Here is a 21169-nt window from a genome sequence, read left to right as displayed (position 1 = left end):
ACAGTTCGTACAAAACTGAACAACAACTACAACAACAGGGTGGTTAACTTGACACTTGATACAACTACACCATGAACCGAAATAAAGAAACAATGGAGAATTCTCAGTTCTGATAAGTACGAGAGACCGCCTCTGATGCACATTAGGAGAAGCTGGAGAATGCGGATCAGTAATGGTACTTCAAGTAGGTGGAAGAGGGTGAAAAATAATGATTTTGCATGAAGAAAGTATTATCTATTAATTGTTATAAGTATATATGCGTGTGTGACATATGTTATTATGTGGATTTATGAATAATTCATGTGCAGCAGTAGCTTCACCTTCATCATCATCGTTGTCGTCATCATCACCATCTTATCACACATTAATGACAGCCTGTGTAGGGGTAGGCTATGCATTCACAACACTTAAATTAAACAACACAATCAACTCTTACGAAGACGTAAGAGTCATGCTGTAAAAAACAAAACAAATGTCTTACACTTTTTACTTGCTTGGACCCCATTGAATACAAAACAACCTGTTTCTTCATTTTCAGTGCCAAAATTCAAGATGGCGGACAATATATGCAGAAAAATAATATAAAGGCTTAAAGTGGTCAACTTTTTGATAAATATACACCTAATAAGGTACACAAGTGAGATACAGACTATCAAAAGATGTATTGCATCATTTACCAAGAAATTTGGAGAAAAAATGGAAAATAATGAAAAATTAAAAAAAAAAAAATCTGCATCTTGTTTCATTATTGAAGAGTTCAACAAAACATTGTCATTGTCACTCAAGTATTTATCCTCACCACTGTCACTGTCTTTTTAATATTGGTGCACATCTCCTCAGAGCCTTCACACCTGCAAAGTTGCGTTAATGGTAAGTTGTTACTCTTGCAAGAACACCTTCTACTGCATTATCTGGCAAGACAACAGCACTTCACAAACTCTACAACAGCCTCTGGTGCTTGTCTTGTATTTTGTATCCCTTATCATGTGCTTTTCCCATTGTATGGACCTGTCTCGTCCTGTCTTTAATGGAGTTTGTGATGTTAAATAATAAACATATGTCATTGTAGCCTCGTGCCTTACTTTCAACAGATCTTTGCAACAGTTTATGTCACTTTTCCTGACAACCATCTCCTACACAACAGCCATGCCATCTATTAAGATGATATCCAATGTGTGTGTTAATCTGTAGATTTATCAGAGGATGCTGTTTCTGAAACCAGTCACAATTCATGGATGAAGGCAGACTTAGCTGTAGTGGGCAACATTAGGCTTGCATAATATTATTATAATGAACAAATTCATATGTTCCCACAATTTCCTGCAAGTCCTGTTAACAGAATTATTGAAGACCAAAGAGCTCATTGTGGACTTCAGGAAGTCTAAAGCTAGCACACACCCCCATTCTCATCAATGGGACTGAAGTGGAGTGTATCACCAGCTTCAGATTTCTGGGTGTCCACATCTCTGAGGACCTCTCTTGGACCCTCAACGCCTCTACCCTGATCAAGAAGGCTTACCAGCGTCTCTTCTATCTGAGGAGGCTAAAGAAGGTCCACTGGCCTCCTCAGATCCTGTTGAACTTCTACTCCTGCACCACCAAGCGTATCCTTACCAACTGTGTCACAGTTTGGTATGGCAACTGCTCTGCCCAGGAGCGAAAAGCACTGCAGAGAGTGGTGAAAACTGCCCAACGGATCACCGGTTCCGCACTCCCCTCCATTGAGGCCATCCAGGGCAAGCGATGCTTGCATAAAGCGCACAGCAACCTTGATAGGGGCAACAAGGACCCCCCCATGTATGTTGTTCATACATTGTTCACATTACATAGCCAGTTAGCCATATTTATTCTGCTCTTATAAGGTAACTGCTAATACACTGCACATATTTATATTACTCTAAACCTCTCTACCTTATGCAACCCACCCTGTCTTCATACTTGTACTCTGCAATGACAATAAAGTTGAATCTAATCTAATCTAATCTAATCTATTGTGGTGAGTGCAGAACATTACTTTAATTCAAATGATTATTAGGTTATTGAAGGAAACTTTTAATCAGTCAATGTGTTTTTCCAGGTATGCCAATAAATAGCATAATAGTGGTTACACCCATCACTGGTTGATACAAGGATACAAGGAAGTTTATTGTCACATGCATATAGTTACTGGAAGTAAGAAATGCAGTGAAATTATGTCTGGTGTCAGCCTATTTGTGCAAAGTGGGGGGTAAAAAGTGCAGTAGAAGAGGGGTTTAGTAGATTTTGTCATGATAATCATGACATCTCATGTCACCCATGGTCATATTTATTACCTAGCTAAGTCTTTCAATTTTATTAGAAAATGTATGTATATAATTATAATACCTAACATATATCCATTTAAAATATTTAAAAAGGAAATTATTTGCCATTTTTGGTGATATATCCGCCAAATTGGAAGCAGGTAGTTTTGCAAACTATAGGGTCTGAAGAAGTGAAAAAACATAATTTGCAAAAATCTATATGAAATGTACCAAACACCTTTTTTGCTACATATCGCCCTGCACTAATTCATGGAATTATAGTTAATGATTTGAAGCACGTATAGAAACGTAAGTGTCAGTCTGTCATCACTAGAATAAAGTCATGTTAGATTAAGTGTAACAATTTACGTGAGTAAGAAATTACGCACGTAATACTGCTAACCCAAAGGACAGTTAAACTGTGCTGCCTTTAAATACCATAGGGAAACACTCGCTCAGTTCTGTGTGCCATTACTGCTAGCCTACTTTTATATTAAACAAGAATCTCTAACCACTCTGATCATGTCCTCCTCCTCCCAAAGACCGAAATCCATGGGAACGTTCATCAATGACAGAAGTCACATGGATAATTCCAACAACTTCTATCCGATTCGCGCTCAGAGGAGAACATCGATACTCATCATCGTGGGTAGCGAGACACAACACTTTAGAAACGCATTTCCATGTCAATAACTATAGAAATGATCCCTGAAAGTATAGTCTTAACTCATTCAACCTTCGCTGCACTAGAGTCTCTCAGGAACCTACATGGCACAACGACGGTTGTGATGTAATCGATGACAACGAAGACTCCAACTGGAAGGTGCGATGAGAAAAACATCGCTTCCCGTATCCGTGAAAATTGCTTTCCTATCTTATTTTCTTTCCGTAAGTATCAAGACTGTAGCCTACCATGCTGTAAACAAAAACATCGGAATCAGTCACCCATATCTAGGTAACCCACACTTTAAAAATCACGTTTTGATGAACCGAAAATGGCCTCGATTCGATGAAAAAAACACCACCAAAATATATAGGCAAATATATATTGCCTATTCACATTCGTTTTACCGATTGTAATATGTTATTAAGTATACAGTTTATGTATTCGTTTTGGCTGATGTGTCAACATTGTAATAGTTTACTTTGACAATACTTAGGCCAATACCAATTTAAATCTATGTTTTTACCCATAAGACAACACTGCACGTTGAAAAGGATTTCTTGACTGGTTTGCTGTTAGGCTACGTTGAATCATCGCGATCTGACTCCATGCTGGCTTAATCTCTTTACACATTTAGGGAAACAATTAATTTACACGGCCCTGGAGACGGCTGTACTTGATCTAGGCTAGCCTAGCCTACTTACTTACTAGGCTATACCCGTCCTGTCTGTCTGCACCTTCAATCTGTAATCCGGCAGAAATGAGTCTCGTAACCATGCTCGTAACAGCTGTTATTGCAGTAGCGCCGCCTATCTACAATCTTTGAGGCTACATCTAACCGACACATCAGAAATATATGGCTTGTAAAAACTGAAATAAACACCTATGAACTATCTCCGGATGTTATATGCTCTTTTTAAATTGACACGCAGATTATTTTGCTTACGATTCTGTTTAATTATGAGTTTGCGAAATTGACTTAAGGTCTTTTTTGTGTTTAAGGAGCAAAACCTTAATTGATAGATGTTAAATCCACAGAGTGCATGCAGGTATGTGATTTATTTCATTCATTCTATAGGCCTACCAGTCTCTCAAGAAATCAAAGAGAGCTTGAGAGAGCAACTAGTGCAGACTGAAAAGATAGAATAAAACTAATCTGGTTTGACCATTCTATTTCGTTTTAGTTAGGCTAGTTCTGCGTTATTATATTGTTTGTATGAAGTAGGCTACAATTTTTGGTTATTTTTATGTTATTAGTCCAGCGTAACTGAAAATATTTTTGACTGCTAGTTTTAATTTGAGTATTTTTGCATAATTCATTGGAAGTGGGTTACACCAATTGGTTAACAGCTCCCAATGACAAATCAGACAGTAACAACTCCAAAATGTTCTTATACAGTAGGTTGTGACTTGCCCGACTGTTTAACTACTAGGCCGTTGTTCCTATATTAGATTCACTCTGCCCTCTCCACCCTGGTATGCTGGTATACATGGGCAAATAGGCCTTTCACTGTCCAATCTCTGCTTTTATGCAACTTGTGGGCTAGTGCACAATGCATTATGATTAAATTAAGCAAACATTATAAAATGTATACGCATGCATGGTATAACAGCATGTTTGGCTCACACAATGGTGATTTTATATATAGGGCCAGAGAAATGTAGACATGAACGCAGGTTCCAGAGTCCCTCCTGCCCCTCCCCTGAGTCCATGTATTTTACTAATTTATTATGTTATCTCAAAACTGGATGGAAATTATTATTATTGTACCTGCAAATCTATATGATTTGCCATTTCTTTTAGCCTACAGTTACTACAAACATATTACAAAGAATGGCATGGTAGGCCTAATTGTAAACATTACCACCATAATTGTCACATAGGTTGCAAACAACAAAAAATGCAGCCTTGTTTCTGTTTGTTTGTTGATTCTTGTTTATTGTTGAATATTGTTGATTTTTAAGTTGCAGCATGGCAACAAAACCACACTTAAATATCATACCCACTTTCAAAGACTGCAGTTATATTACATTTCAGAATATGACAGTATAGCCATCAGCAAGATGGAGAATTTGTTTATTAAAATGGAGCTTCAATAACAGCATCAAACCAGAAAGACATGGCAGGCATAGTAGCCTATGCATAAAAAGAATACATATGAAATATGAAATTTCCTGTAGTTGTAGTAGAAAAGAAGTGAAAACATAATTCTTTATGTGAGCAGTGAGCACTTGGTGTGGAGCAATAGGGGGGAAAGGAAACCTGGAAATTCATGTAGACTTCAACTCAAAGTGGCATTCAACAAAAAGGAAAAGAAAATCTCCAGAAATAAAGCACATGTGAACACATAACCCGATCTCTTTAGCCTAGAAATCTAGACGCGCCCCTAGCTGCCAGGGCTAGTCTAGCAACTCTCCGTTGGCTTGTGAGCTCCAGAAATCGAAACTTAATCAGGACATTGAAATCATGTATAGAGTCGTTTGGTGGGCTTAACATAATGATTGATGGCAGAGTTGCAACGGTTTGGCTTGAATTCCCTGCTACTTGAAAACAAATATCCTATTGCGTGCAGAGGGAATTTGAAAGACAACTGATTATCCCGCCCCTCAGACTGAGCACTGCGAACGGTGAGTGCCCAGACCCTACATTTTAATGTGGGTCTGGCTCTTATCTATCTCTCTAAAACATATAACAATCTAAGCGATTTCCAGGTCTAGATCAGTTTTTCCTTAGCTACTTTCATCATGGGTTGATAGATTTATGAGAGAAAGAGGAATTACACCCTGAGGGAAGTTGTTTTGGTTTGATCCACTTTGAGGAGATCCACCCTGAGGGAAGTTGTTTTGGTTTGATCCACTTTGAGGAGATCCACCCTGAGGGAAGTTGTTTAGGTTTGATCCACTTTGAGGAGGTCTGTTTGGGGATGGTCCTTGATTTCCCGCCCGGCGAGCATACCAATTTTGCAATGATTGCAACCAATTGGCGATATTAAGTTCACCATTTCTGGGCATAGGGATGGCAGAGGCAGGGTTAGCTTTCATAACCCTCATTGATGTTTCCACTTGAGAGGTATAACCATTGTTTTGATTTGGTTTCCACACAGATTTCATGGGTTGTAAACGCCTGGAATGGATCACAATAGCTTGTATTTCCCCCTTGTCAAGAGCAGTTTTCAAAGAATACATTTTACGTTTAAGAGTCTCAGTGAGAGCTTTGTTAGAATTTTGTGCTGACTCCTTGCCTCCTTTTGGCATATAGATGACCAGAGGCTCACCGCGATACACAAAAGGAGGTTTGGAACTTTCGGTTTGACGTGTGGTGCGGACACTGGCTGTGGGAGACTTTGTCACAACTGACGCAGTTGTTGTGCTTACCACGGGGGGATCTTTGGTAGTTAAATCAGAAATCTCACACGAACTGCCTCTCTCCTCACTTCCATGATCCATTTCAGGGTCTGTTCAAATCAAGACAAAAATAAGGCAAGATGTATGTGGGCAAAGAAGTTCATGGAGCACACAAATCGCACACATTTTTTTAATTGCATTAATATGCCTCTAAATAAAAAGGAATATTTGAATGTTCATGCTACTGTTTGAATGCTCTACTCCGTCTTAACTTGTTCCACTCCCAAGAAGCACCGGTCAGTCAACAGAAGGGTATGTGTAATCAGTAGTTATTATCGCCCATTTAGACAGCTGAATAAATTAAGAGGCACTTGAAGAACACATAGCTCATATGTTAAGTTCTTGGCTGGGAACATATTTAGCTTTTATCATGTTAAACAAAAGGTCACACAAAAAGCAATATCTAGATATTTATATTGTTTTTCTTCATTTTAAACAAAAATAAGCACATGAAAAAGACTTAATAGCTATTGAATAAAGGCTGGCATACCTTCTGAACAGTGTGATGTTGCAAAGATGAAAATAACAGCCAATACCGTAAGACCACTGTTGACTCTCATGGTTGAATATGAAATAACAACACCTTGAGTTTCACTGATTATTTCAGGGAATGTCAATAAGAGTCAGCCACACTATTCAGGTATAGACTAGTGTATGCGGTACACTCTGTTGTGAAATAGTGGGGCAATAGGGTAGACAATATAACCTGGGGCAACGCTGACACAGATGATGAGGAAAGCAAGCTATTATGGACAATTAAGCATGTTTGTCTGCATCAAGCTAATTAATTTAACTTAAGTCTTGGCTGTATTACAATCCAAATGCCTGACTCATGTTTAAGAGAGCTTTGTTGTTGTTTTGACAGCGACATTTCAGCCCACTCTGTCTTTTTGTGCAGACTTGTTCAGCGGCAGCAGTTTTAACGGGCCACACACTTTTCTACCACATATTGGTAATAAGTCCGAGCGTAACTTCATTACAATGATAGAACTGGGCTCTTGACATGGGGTATGCACGATATCACTGTGGGGGGTGGGGGCTACGTCCCTGTTGTTCAAACAAAATACGTGTAGGCTTTGTATACATACTGTGCCCTCATTTTCAACATGGCAAAGACAAATAAAAGGAACATTGCTGACCTTCGTTGGTCAGGGAATGGCTATGAAAAAAGGTTGAAAATGCCCATATTTACAGTAAAAACTTCTAATTAACTGGAAATGTAAAACAAACTTGCTTGGACAAATTGACCATGTTTATCTTGCCCCCATGCACAGTATGGAGGATGGTTCATAGGAATTGAGTTACAAAAAAATAATAATTTCAAAGTCTCCAAAAAAAAATCTTATTAGGGCATATCAGGTAAAAGTCCTTCCTGTCATTTACCGGTAATTACAAATGTAAGGTGTTAGTGAATGCTATAGTGACTTTGTCTATTGTATCCAGTCAACTGTATCAACATGTTTTAAAAGATCAACAATTGTTCCTGTTCCAAAGAATTCACATCCTGCCGGCCTGAAGGACTACAGCCCTGTTGCACTGACATAATAGCTATGAAGTGCTTTGAGAGGTTAGTCAAAAACTACATTTGCTCTCATTGCCCTAAATTATAGATCCCTGCAGTTTCGGTCTAATAGATCTATTGAATGCCACACTGCACACTGCATTAGCCCACATTGATAACAGGGGAGGGAATTATGTGTGAATGCTGTTTATAGATTTCAGCTCGGCATTTAATCAAACCTGTTACACTCATCACTAATAAGCTGGAAGATCTTGGACTGCATTCATCTCTGTGTAAATGGATTTTCAATTTCTTGACTGGTAGACCCCAGGTGGTGAGGGTGGGTAGCCACAACTCTTCATCCCTTACCCTCAACACAGGAGTAGATAGATAGATCGATAGATAGATAGATAGATAACTTTATTCATCCCCAGAGGGAAATTATGGTGTTACAGCAGCAATTAATAATATAAACATACCCTCAACACAGGAGCACTACAGGGCTGTGTTTTAAGTCTGTATTCCCTTTACACCAGTGTTTCTCAAAGTGTGGTCCGGGGACCACTGGTGCTTCGCAAGCTAGCCCAAGTGGTCCTTGAGCAGACGTGGTAAAATATAATATAGATGAGTTGTTTGCAATATTGAACCAACTTGTATGCAAATCCAAACATTTCTGCAACACTTATGTAAGCCATGCCAGTTTAAATCATATGAATTCTCTGACACAATAAGCAAAGTGCAAATACAATCAAAGTGGTTCAGTGAGTAGGCCTATTGTGTAATTTACTATTGAAGTAGGCCTACTTTTTTTTTAAGCTAGGTGGTCAGTGAGCCTTTTTTTATTGATTAAGTGGTCCTTGGTCTGAAAAAGTTTGAGAAACACTGCTTTACACCCATGACTGTACGACAGTATGACTCCAAAATCATTTTCAAGTTTGCTGATGACACAGCAGTAGTTGGCCTCATTTCTAAGAACAATGAGCAGGCTTACTAGAAGGTAAACAGACTTTCAAACTGGTGCCAAGACAGCAACCTACTCCTAAATGTTACCAAGATCTAAAAAGCATTAGTTCATAACATAAGTCATTAGTGCATAGGTGTTGAACCAGTTGTCATAATCTGTCATTATAGCTTTTGTATGTCTCCTGATTTGATATCCTAAATTATTCTCAGGTGCATCTTGATTAATGAATGAGAATGTGATAGTGATCTAGGTCTACAATGTTGCATGCCAAATTGGCAAACAGAGAGCACAGAGCTCAACCTAATGTTAAAATTTCTGACAATGCAACAACGAATAGGACTACATGAATTCCAGCCTAATGCATTGCTGTAATTTTGTATTTTGGAAAGGGATTAGCTATAGGCCTATGCGACGGCCTTTAAACAAAAGTGTTGCCGATAGCAACAGTTCACACAACAGAGGAACACACACACAGCTTTGATGTTTCATCGCGTCTTGTTTTGTTTTTCCTACAAACACTGTGCAATATTGACACTAACTGTAACTTTTTCGAATCTTAAAGTAGCCTAGACCAATCAAACCGCACATTGACAATTCACTGAAACAAAATAGCATTTAGGCTGAAAAATGAGGTTTCTGAATTTTCCAGAGGTTCATGCCACTGTGGCTGTGACGCAATGGATTCTAATGTAATTTGATTCCCTAACAAATGAGATTCACCGATTTGGGGGAACAACTGGAAACAAGATGGCTGTCTGGAAACGAAGAATTTGTTTGGCTTCTTTGTAAGAATCAGTTATTGTTTTGGAATTGTAGATAACAAAACATAGATTATTTGACCGGGCAGTTTGTTAGGCCTTTGTTTGTGCCAGTTACGCAGTTGCGAAGACGCTTCAAGAATCTCCAAAAACTTAAGTTGCATTTAGCCTAGGTTGTTTCATGCGTAGCCTACTCTATGAAAAGCTGTTCATACAGTGAAGTAGACGGTTATAGATAAACGGGATTGCTATAATTGTTTTGAGTAGGAGTTCACATGCATTTGCGTGTAAAAACTTTTTTGTAAATTGTTCGCTGTAAGCGTGGGTTGGGGAGTCCACTCCAGTTAATCTAGCTACTACAACATTCGGTGACAACCTAAATGTTCAGACTGCACTAATAGGCTACTAAGTATGAGTTCCCCGCGAATCAAGACTAATCAGTCACAAAATCAGAGCGTCCGACCAACAGCGGACGCTGTGGGTGTATCTTTGCCGCATAGACTGGATTCAAGCGAGGGTATTGAGATGGAAAGAATCCATCATCAGAACTTAGACCCTGGAGCTACCCCGGGGACGCCATCGCCCCCCACCTCAAGCTCAAGGCAAGCCTGGAGCCGTGACAACCCAGGGTTCGAGCCCGAAGAGGAGATGATGGAATCGGACTGGCCGCCAGCGAGTCCTGGCCGAAGGTCCGTCTCCACGGGTTCGAGTAGCAGTGGGAGCAGCGGCCTTGGAAGCTTCACCGGGGGTAGCAGTACGCGGATACATAGGGGACTTTACCCAACACCTACTGTGGATCTCCCTCAACAGGAGAGGCATGATCATCGTAGTTGCGGAAAGAGGATCCTTGAGAAAATAAGAAGTAGGCTACATCCCAGCTGTTTATTTACCAAACTCAATTGTGATATCTCAGTGCTTTCATTGGCTATGACACGTTTCCATTCCAGTTCTGTGGGGCACACGGCTTTTAGAGGACAGCGACAGTAGCAGAGAGAGATACCTGAAAAATGTTCTCCGCGAGATGATCACCTACATCGTCTTCCTCATCACTCTGTGCATTTGTAAGTGATCATACTCCGTTACATTAGTGTTCTTATGGGGGTGGAGAGCAAAATTAAGGGGGGGGAAAGCCTACTAAGTTGCATCACAGTGTTTGAAAATGGAAGAAAATAATGGAATGACAAGCTATCAATTAAAATAGATTTATTCTAATTCTGTCAATTTAATGTTCTTCCAGTGGAACGTAGAAGGATGTGTAGTGAAGTGATAAATAGGCTACTTTGTTTGAGGGAAGACAAAGGCTTGGGATGAATTCATTTGTGTTCAAAAAGTTCCTTCTTATTCAGCCAGGAAAACCAGAAATTGTTTTGCACAATGCCTCATCCTGAGGCCATACAGTAGAAGACCGTTGGAGTAATCAGGCTCTCCTGGTCTATCTTCTGCTCTTTCTCCATGCTGCCCTCTGTGTTTGGAAGAAATTCATGAATGCGGAAAAAAGGCTGAGAGCCAAAGCTAGTTTATGGGTAGCTCAGGAAGTCATTTCCTGACTTGAGGGCCTGCACACTGAGAAAGAGGAATGCCTTAGGACCACTGGAAAAGGGTACTACAGTATACTAGAAAAGGGTAGGCCTGGAATTAAGATTCCCCGTAGCATAATTCTGTAGGCCATTTAAAAGAAGTATTCAAAGTTCTACTTTTAGAACTCCTTGATGAAAAGACTTTAACGGAATCATTTAAAGGGTTCTTCTGCTGTTATCTTACTGCATGTTCTGCTGTTAATAAGTCAATGCAGTTTTTGTGTTGACCTAAGCAATAAGCCTGGCTAATGGTTTTCAAATGTTTTCTGTAGTGACATATGGGATGGTGAGCACCAACATGTACTATTACACCAAAGTCATGTCTCAACTGTTCCTGGACACACCAATAACCAATGGAGATCCAACCTCATTTAAAACCATATCTTCCATGGATGACTTCTGGAAGGTAATCATTTTTACTTCGCCTGACATTCACTTTTCTGATGAAGTAGTGCACAAGTGTAGATGTTTGCTATTTCACAGTAGTTTACAGCTGATTGTTTTATAGAAAATAATAAATATTTAATCACATTTGAGATCTAAAAAAAGTAACTGAATATCTCTGTAAAGAATATACTAAACTAAGGATTTCCAATGAAGGCAAAGTAAATCTGGTTATACATACTGATCAAGTGCACAAATGTATCCAAGAGCAGGGAATGGGAATTAGTGGTGATGAAGTAGTAAAATTAGTGGTAATGAAGTAGTAAAAGTGTTGGTATATCTGAAAATGCTATACAGTTCTAGAACTAGTTATTATAAACACGGTTTACATACTTTATATAAATGTATGTACTTTGATACTTTTATTCTGTGCCATACATTGTAATCTCAGTGGGTTGCATGTTTGTGTATATGTTTATAGAAACTAAGCATGTTAAAGTAAAAATATAAATATAAATCACCCAAGTTGTAATAGCTTTGATTTCATTTTAGGCCCACATCTTTGCTTATAATAGAGTAATTAGTCTGAAGTAATTGGTAATTGAGTAATTGTAGTCTTTTTAGTGTTGTGCAACTGAAAGCCTGTGGTCTCTCCAGTATGCAGAAGGGCCCTTTCTCAATGGCATGTACTGGGAAGTGTGGTACAACAACAAGACCCTTCAGGAGAACCAAAGCCTCATTTACTACGAGAATCTCTTGCTTGGGGTCCCACGTCTTCGACAGGTCAAAGTTAGAAATGAATCTTGCACTGTCCATGAAGACTTGAGGGACAAGGTCCAGGCCTGCTACAGCATGTACTCTCCTACCAATGAAGAAAAAGCAGCATTCGGGCTCAAGAAGGGCACACCGTATGTATACATACTGAAGGCAGAGGCCAAGTGTCATTTAATTCAATGTAGAGTGAACAGCAGTTCGGTGTTTTTGTTTTACTCATTGTTTGACCTTATATTTCACCCTGCACCAGGTACAGTATGGTTTGTGCAGTCTTGGATACTGTAATACTCTGTGCAAGCAATACATAGCAGGTTTGTTGATGGAAACTCCATTAGCAGGGAGAAGCTGATATGCGCATGCCTGTGTGTGCTTCCAGGTGGGTGTACTCAGACGGGAGCAGCCTGGGAGGAGGCAGCCACTGGGGGGAAGTGGCCACCTACGGTGCGGGTGGGTACTACCAGGACCTGTCCCGAGGCCGAGATGAATCAGCCAATCAGCTGCAAGTGCTGAAGAACAATCTCTGGTTGGACCGTGGCACCAGAGCAGTGTTTTTGGACTTCTCTGTCTACAATGGAAACATCAATCTTTTCTGCATTGTCAGGTACCCAGATTGATGAATTGATATAATTTCACTGATTTCATCAAACGTTTGTTGTTTTCACCTATTATGTTGTGCCTTCACCTTTAATTATGAAGACCCAGTTACACTTGCACACACATTACTCACACACACACACACAGACACACAGACACACATATAGTTACTTTGAAATAGTAGTGTACTTTAACACTGTACAAATTAAAAATGGCGTAATTGCCACATCAACTGATTAATGAGCTAATGCATTCATCATTATTCATCACTAACCTCCATGGCACGATTGCTCCATTTGATTCCCAGGCTAGTGGTTGAGTTTCCAGCCACAGGGGGTGCCATAACGTCCTGGCAGTTCCAGACGGTGCGTCTCATCCGCTACGTGTCCAGCTGGGACTGCTTCGTGGGGCTGTGTGAGGTGGCCTTCTGCTTCTTCGTGCTCTACTATCTTGTGGAGGAGGCGCTGGAGATTCGCCTGCACCGCCTGCACTACTTCAAAAACCTGTGGAACTGCCTGGACGTCCTCCTCATCATAGTGGGCACTTTTCTAAGATATCCATGCCAGTTGTGCTATCACCTCATGTAGATGTCTATAGGCAAAGGTGAAATGAGTATTCATAGATACCATAGCCTGAGGGCTAAACTGTGTGACGATCACTTCACTGAAAACTGCACACAGAAACTTGCTGGTTTACGCTTTGATAGGTCAGAGAATTGTCATCAGCAGGTACACCCTGTGTACCTACACATATGGTTTTTAAAACCTCTTAGATAAGGTCCATCCAGGGGTCCTTGTGAGGGAGTAAACATTGTGATCAACGTTGGAATGAGGAGAGTTAGTTATACCGTTTTATGTCTATAAGTTCTGGAAATGCTAACATGTTATTTTAGCCTTATCTTTGAATGTGTGATTTAAGGACTCTGAAGGACTCCAAACGTGCAATTTGCAATGCTTCATCCTCTCCTCTGCCCTCTTCTCTGCCTCCAGTTGTGTGTCCCAGCCTGCATCATGAACATTTGCAGGACAGCCATGGTGAACAGCAACCTCAAGTATCTCCTGGACCACACCTCCCATCCTAATTTTGTGACCCTAGCGCAACTCCAGGTGCAGTTCAATAACCTGGCGGCTATCATCGTTTTCTTGGCTTGGGTGAAGGTGAGATTAAAACGAACATTACATTCCAAAATATTTTATGTCTGAAATTTATCAATGCTTACCAAACTAAGTTACTTAAAATTAGGGCTGCACGATTTGGGGAAAATATCTAATTGCGATTTTTTTCTGACAGATATTACAGAAGTGCCATAGTTAACTAGATGTACCGCATAGCGGTACAAAATATGACCGCCGCTCAGTCCTGTACATCCGTTCCGCGAAAATAAATCACACTTCAATTTGTCTCCATATTTTACTCCATCCCCCACTTATGAAACTTTTGTGTATGCTTGTTTGGCATGCCTGAGTGTGTGTGTGTGCGGCTGCACAGAAAGTAGCCTACTGGTGCTGAAAAGGTGAATAGATTGTAGAATAGCCAAAGAAGATGTAGCATTGTTATAAAACCTTTAAAATCTCTAAACAATCACAAGTAGGGCAGTTCATCACAGTTCATAAGATTTTAGTCATCTTTAGTTCATGTAATACTTTATTGTCAATGCACAAATTAAGTAACAGTAGTCTGAAATGCTGTTTTACATCTAACCAGTGGTGCAAATAACTGACATGTCCAAATGGGCCTTGATGAAATGCGTCGCTAGACTGTTCATACACATTTTAACGGGCCAAAGTTGAAAAGCTGTTGTCCGTTGTTCGTGCAAATATAGGCTGATTCATGTTCCCTTGCATTGTGTAACTGAGGTTCATGGCTAGTCTAGCTTTCACCAGACCAAGCTCAATCTTTTAAGAAATCAAAAAGTAAATAGCGGGCAGATCAGGCTGGGTTCACCCAGCCTAGTATAGGCACCTGATATTGTTTAATTTTCCGATTGAGATATCCACGCTCTGGCTATTCTAAATGCAAAACTGCATCAGGGAGTTATGACAAAACTGTAACTAACAAACTAGATCCTAATAGAAAGCTGTTAGCTTCCCTAAGCTACAGGTAGGCTTATAAGGTAGGCCTATTTACAACATAAATTGTCAATAGGCTATGCTGGCGACACAAATAAAATCTCCTTTGGAAACCAATGGCTTACGCCTTACAGGATCAAGCGGACTTAAACTGCCATATCGTGGCGAAAAGTTGTAATAAAATTCACGCAGCTCCATGAGTCAAGGAAAGCGCGAATGAAGTAGCCACTTCTAAATGGGACCCGACCCACTACACAGTAGCTTAAGGTGTGTTGCTAAAGCAGCCATAATGAAATGAAGGTGTCATTGTTTGAATACTTCACACACACGTGCTTTTTAATTTCACAGACTACAACTACCAAGCTGGAATCAAAGCACATCGATTCCCCTCTCACACCCTGCACACACTTAAAACAAAATAAACAGGCATCTCAGTCTCACGCATGTATAGGCAAAACTGTATCAGACCGGTGTAACGTTGGTAAATCTTCCATTGCACAGAATGATTTTTGTAGCACGTGCAACAAATGACAGTCGAAAGATACAATTACAGTGCTGATATCAATTTGCTTGGTATAACCGCATTTATAGTTTTCTACAAATGCAATCAATCAAATTGGCCTCCATCACTCAACCAACGCTAACGGTAACATTACCTAGGTCCTTATTGATATTATAAGATTAACGTACCTGCAGTAAAAACCAAGCATGTCCGATAAACATCCTCAGATTTATTTCGGCTTCAAGAAGAAAAGGGAATTACATTTCATGTGAACATCGTCCTATCCTTATTAGACGTTCTCTGCGGTAAACTACAGTCCTTGTAGGAAGCGTCCATTGTTTTTCCAACCCACTTTTAACTTCCAACACAATTACGTCTCACTGCAACGATGCGCCATCTAGTGGACAAACGACTACTTATCGCCAATACTGGAAATGCAGCCATGATGATGATGATTAATATTTATTTTGGCTTTCTTTTAATCCTACTGAATTTGTAATTATGTATCGGCCGTTCTAATACCGATAGTATGTGGGTGCCTGTGTGTGTGTGCATCTGTGTGCACCGCCATCTACAGGCCAATGAGTGTACAGTCACTAAATGTACACATAACCTAATTTTTTAGACCCCCATGGATGAAATTCTACGAAACTTGGCATATCCCCAGAGAATGCCAGGTCAATCATACACAAAAAATTTGGTGCAGTTCTGAACATCTTAACTGAAGATAGGGGTGATTAAAGCAGAATAATATTGCATTTTCATTTTTTACCGGGGGGGTGCAAATCACAAATGAGTGATTATGGGCCAGGTTGATGTGGGCCCTTGAGACCAACATACCATAAAAGATTCTTCATCCTCAGTGCCACGGTTCAGGTAGTTATTTAGGAAAAACTGCTTTTTTTGGTTCGGGGGGCCTGGGAGTGGCCCCGGGGACCTAAACTAAATATTTCCGTAAAAGTCTAGTGGGGCTACATACCCACCAAATGTCATGTGCCCCAGTGGTTCGGTGTCCCGGATATCGTTGACCAAAAATTCAGGAAGTAGATGACGGGGAACAAAACAAAAAAACTTTGACAATCCCTATATGACCGCTTCGCTAGCGGCGGTCATAATTAGGTTGAAATGAATATAAAAGTCAGAAATGTGAACTGTGCACGATTATTTGTGTTATTTGTATTTGATGTTTTGCAATTTGGTAATTGCGTTGGTTCCTATTGCGATTACGATTAAGATTGCGATAATCGTGCAGCCCTACTTAAAATGCTCTTACAAGGCAACAAATAAGCTATTTAGCTTAAATGTAGTGGAGCGGGTGAGTGGTTGTTCCAAACACCAGACTGACATGTTTCTATTATGCTCAACTGAACCTCCTCTCATCAGCTCTTCAAGTTCATTAACTTCAACAAGACTATGAGCCAGTTGTCCACCACTATGTCCCGCTGTGCCAAGGACCTCATAGGTTTCGCCATCATGTTCTTCATCATTTTCCTTGCTTATGCCCAGTTGGGTTATCTGGTGTTTGGGACCCAAGTAGATGACTTCAGTACCTTTCAAGCATGCATGTGAGTTATTTTTTTATTATTATTAGTTGGTTTTAACATAAGCCATGGTGTTTGTGTTATTTATTTGTTTGCTTGTTTGTGCGTTATTATACACACACACCTCAGGTAATTACTTGCATAACCCTCAAGCTTTTTTTTAAGCTCAGAAGGGCCTTAACCTTGTTATGTGGTGACACAATTTATTTATTAGAGTAAAACAGAGGCGCAATTTGAGAAAGTGTGTTGTTTAAATATTAAAAGCTAAAGAATAATTCAGATTTGAACTCACATGGCCTGGTGTTTTGAGGATGATGTTCCAATGATAACCAGTGTATGATGACCTATTTCCCATGTGTGATAAAAGGTTAACCACCAGTGTGCTTTGATGTCCAGATTCACACAGTTCCGCATCCTTCTGGGAGATTTCGACTTCTCAGAGATCGAAGAGGCTAATGGGATTCTTGGACCACTTTACTTCAGCTCGTTTGTCTTCTTCATGTTCTTCATCTTACTGGTAAGAGAGTTGCACTGAAGCCCCATGGCTAGCTGTGATGACTACATTAAAAAACACACCTGCTTGAATGATTAATCTGTTCTCTGTTTTTTGTCTTAGAACATGTTTTTGGCCATCATCAATGACACTTATTCTGAAGTTAAAACAGACATGTCCCAGCAACGGTCTGAGATGGAGATGAGTGACCTCATCAAGAAGGTATGGCAACTTTTTCGTCTAGAGCGTAGGCCAAGAAAGACAAAGAGAGACAGAGTTTTCCACATTAAGTGGATAACATTATGGTCTTTCACAACTTAAAAATGGTAAAATTGAGCTTATGAACATAATGTTATATAAATACAGTATTTAAGTGAGCAGCGTTAAGTGTAGTTTTCTTCTGGCGCTTGTTGTCAGGGTTACAACAAAGCCATGGTGAAACTGCGGCTGAAGAAGACCACTGTGGATGACATTTCAGACAGTCTGCGCCAGGCAGGGGGGAAGCTCAACTTCGATGAGCTCCGCCAGGACCTCAAAGGGTGACTACAGCCATGCCTGAACTAAACTCCACAATGCTCTTAATGCAGACATGTGAGCCCTTTGTTGACGTGTTGAGTGCAGTAATGAGTGTCTGAGTGACTGTTTCACGCAGGAAGGGACACACGGACGCTGAGATTGAGGCCATCTTTGCCAAGTATGACCTCGACGGGGACCAGGAGCTGACTGAGCATGAGCACCAGCAGATGAGAGACGACCTGGAGAAAGAGAGAGTGCGTGACGAACAGTGTTGGGTGACTGGTTGAGTGAGAGAATGAGTAGAGCTAGAGGTTAAGAGAGACATACATGTAGAAGTAAAGGTGTACAAGTAAAGGTGAAGATGTGCATGCATGCACTCATTGTTTCCTGCACAAGGAAAATACTCACAAATGCACATCTACACACACACACACAGACAGACGGCTCAAGTGTTTCTTGGTATGTATACACACTGTTAGGTGCTCAGTGTCATTCATTCACACACACACACGCACACACACACACACACACTCAGATACTCAGTGTCTCTTGCACACACGCCAGGAGGACTTGGATCTGGAGCGGAGCACGCTGCCCAGGCCAATGAGTGGGCGGAGCTTCTCCCGTAGCCAGGACGACTCAGAGGAGGATGACGACGAAGACAGTGGCCACAGTTCTCGTCGCCGTGGGAGCAGCTCTGGAGGCGTGTCCTATGAGGAGTTCCAAGTGTACGTATCCTAGAGCCAATACCTTTTAAGATTCCAAACTCGCTGTAGTACTGATGGACTTGACAAAAATTCAAAATCAAGTCTCTTAGTGATGTCTAAGTCTTTCAATATAAGTCAGACCAGTTCAGTTGAGATATTTGACTCTCAGTACCCAAATGTTTTTAACATTTAAGCTTCACCTTTATGCACATATTTACATGGGCCTTGTCACTCACGACATTCAGCATAGACATTGTAGTATACACACTATATACACAGTAAAAGCAGCAAGAACTGTGGGAATGATTATGTCTATTTTATTTCAAGTTTCAGTTCGAAGTGTCTTAATGCAGCAGTTCTTGTTTGGTCATTTGGGGGATTTCCCCTTTTCCCAGAATTTGGTACCTCAACCTCCCTCTGCACCAAAATATATTATAGTAATATGTTATATAAAATAATATACCGTGGGGTGTCCCGATCTGAATATTTGTTATTCATACATGAACTATGACTCTAATCTGTTTTCCTCCAACCCCTCAGATTGGTGCGGAGGGTGGACCGCATGGAGCATTCCATTGGTAGTATTGTGTCGAAGATCGATGCCGTCATTGTGAAGCTGGAGGCCATGGAGCGCGCCAAGCTGAAGAGGAAGGACGTGCTGGGCAGACTGCTGGACGGAATGACAGAGGTCAGGACAGGGCCGGCCGCCCAGCTGTGTCAACTGCTCAGAGCAGTGTGGCGCTAATTCAGAGCAGTGTGGCGAGTAGAGTGGCGCTAACCCAGAGCAGTGTGGCGAGTAGAGTGGCGCTAATTCAGAGCAGTGTGGCGAGTAGAGTGGTGCTAACCCAGAGCAGAGTGGCGCTAACCCAGAGCAGTGTGGCGAGTAGAGTGGCCCTAACTCAGAGCAGTGTGGCGAGTAGAGTGGTGCTAACCCAGAGCAGAGTGGCGCTAACCCAGAGCAGAGTGGCGCTAACTCAGAGCAGAGTGGCACTAGTCTGGAACACTGTGTGTAGGCACGTATAGAGTATCTTGATCGGGTGACTGTAACTAAACACTTGTCTGTTGTTCAAGGTGTGATGTGAAAACATTTATAGTCCTCAATCACAAAACTATGGGCAGTCACTGATCATAAGACTTTCCTGGCTAGTTTCCTGTATGTGTAGGTACTAGGTAGCCTAGGCTCCGAGATCTGTACACAAAAACAATTGCTACCAGCAAGTGTTGCCAACCATTCAAAAGCAAAATAGTGTTCCAACCAATAATCGACAAGATGTGCGTTTAGGAGAGTTTCAATTGCACGGGAGGGAGGAGGAGAGAGTAGCTAGCTAGCTCTCTGTTTTGTTTGAACATCAACAGAAGTGACATTACCCCGTCATCGCTGATACAACCTTTAAGTGAAGATAGTCACACTCATTTAGACGAGCAGCATGTATGGGAACCTTGCCCTTCATTGATTTGTCAGATTTGTCGCACCTTCTGTTTTTCACTGCAAGCCCTATGATCTCTCTCGTTTCAGGATGAGCGCGCAGGCAGGGACCCCGAGCAGCACCGAGAGCAGATGGAGAGACTGGTGAGGGAGGAACTGGAACGCTGGGAGTCAGACGATACCATATCCCAGGTCAGTCATCATCAAGGCACTCCCATTGGTCCAGGAGCTCAGCACCGGCCACGCAGTGCCCGCCCCTCTTCCTCGTTGTCCACTGAGGGCACTGATGCCCAGGGCAACGTGTGAGACCCCAACCCCCCCCCCTTTAATGTTCAATGTTTTTCAAAAGTTTTGGACCAAAAAAGAAGTAACTCTATATGCTGGAATCAAACCAAGAGAAGTAACTCTATAATACTGCAGTAATCAGGACCAAGAGAAAGAGAATTCAATTCAAATGTATGGTCATTCTACTGCTTTGCCAGGTCTGTATGTGAAGATGGCCATTGACAGCCCATTCCCACCCTTAGAATGCCATTTGTTGTTAGTGGCTGATCAATTTTTAAGATACATTTTACTTGGTTTTTAGCATCTATCAGTGAAAACAAATCCTTTCATTATATTGGTCTGAAGGCTAATCATGAGTTTGCATTCTTCACCGTCACTTGATTTGACTAGGATGAAAGGGACATGTATGTGTTGTTAGCATACTATAGCTCTTGCTGATAGAGTACAAATATTTCTTTAGTCAAGCTTGCATTGCATGCCTAGGCCTACCTGTTAGACAAAGAAAACTTGAATGTGCAATTTGAGTAAAACATTTCCTTTCTGTGCTTAATCTTATGAAGGAATTATGCATGTGTGCACTGCTGTGCAATACAGAATAGAGGGCAGCGCTACCAATAGTGTTATTACACAATAATGAAGGATGCAGTATTACATTATTATCACAAGATAATAAGCAACTTGCACATCAACATACTCAACATCAGCAAGCACTGAAGACATGGTGTGA

General features: G+C 40.9%; 1 protein-coding gene and 1 non-coding gene across 3 annotated transcripts; one reads left to right on the top strand and one right to left on the bottom strand.

Moving 5' to 3' along the window:
• Nucleotides 1-2792: 2792 nt before the first annotated feature.
• Nucleotides 2793-3006, bottom strand: LOC125308486. Its single transcript, XR_007195887.1, has one exon. It is a non-coding gene; the product is annotated as a small nucleolar RNA U3 (small nucleolar RNA).
• A 6371-nt stretch (nucleotides 3007-9377) lies between these two features.
• Nucleotides 9378-20475, top strand: pkd2 (polycystic kidney disease 2). Of its 2 annotated transcripts, none has more exons than XM_048264238.1 (15): nucleotides 9378-10436; nucleotides 10522-10635; nucleotides 11424-11557; nucleotides 12193-12443; nucleotides 12686-12910; nucleotides 13211-13439; nucleotides 13893-14060; nucleotides 16858-17039; nucleotides 17412-17532; nucleotides 17632-17730; nucleotides 17926-18047; nucleotides 18161-18278; nucleotides 18592-18752; nucleotides 19272-19419; nucleotides 20248-20475. In XM_048264238.1, exons 1-15 carry the CDS (start codon nucleotides 9986-9988, stop codon nucleotides 20461-20463), a joined length of 2739 nt encoding a protein of 912 aa, XP_048120195.1. In that variant the 5' UTR covers nucleotides 9378-9985; the 3' UTR covers nucleotides 20464-20475. The 2 variants fall into 2 exon arrangements, with proteins under 2 accessions (XP_048120195.1, XP_048120186.1); XM_048264229.1 differs by having other exon boundaries at nucleotides 9380-10436; nucleotides 18589-18752.
• The last annotated feature ends 694 nt before the right edge of the window (nucleotides 20476-21169 follow it).

This window comes from Alosa alosa, chromosome 1 (genome assembly GCF_017589495.1).
Source record: "Alosa alosa isolate M-15738 ecotype Scorff River chromosome 1, AALO_Geno_1.1, whole genome shotgun sequence".
Classification (NCBI taxonomy): Eukaryota; Metazoa; Chordata; class Actinopteri; order Clupeiformes; family Clupeidae; genus Alosa; species Alosa alosa.
Note: the sequence above shows the minus strand (reverse complement) of the source record. Positions and strands in the feature narration are given on the sequence as shown.

What these genes read in the sequence shown, in the direction of transcription:
- pkd2 (XM_048264229.1), top strand. Translation starts at nt 9,986, where the DNA reads ATGAGTTCCCCGCGAATCAAGACTAATCAGTCACAAAATCAGAGCGTC. An exon ending in CCTCATCACTCTGTGCATTT is followed by an intron (nt 10,636 to 11,423) that starts GTAAGTGATCAT and finishes TGTTTTCTGTAG; the next exon opens with TGACATATGGGATGGTGAGC. An exon ending in TCATGTTCTTCATCTTACTG is followed by an intron (nt 17,533 to 17,631) that starts GTAAGAGAGTTG and finishes TTTTTGTCTTAG; the next exon opens with AACATGTTTTTGGCCATCAT.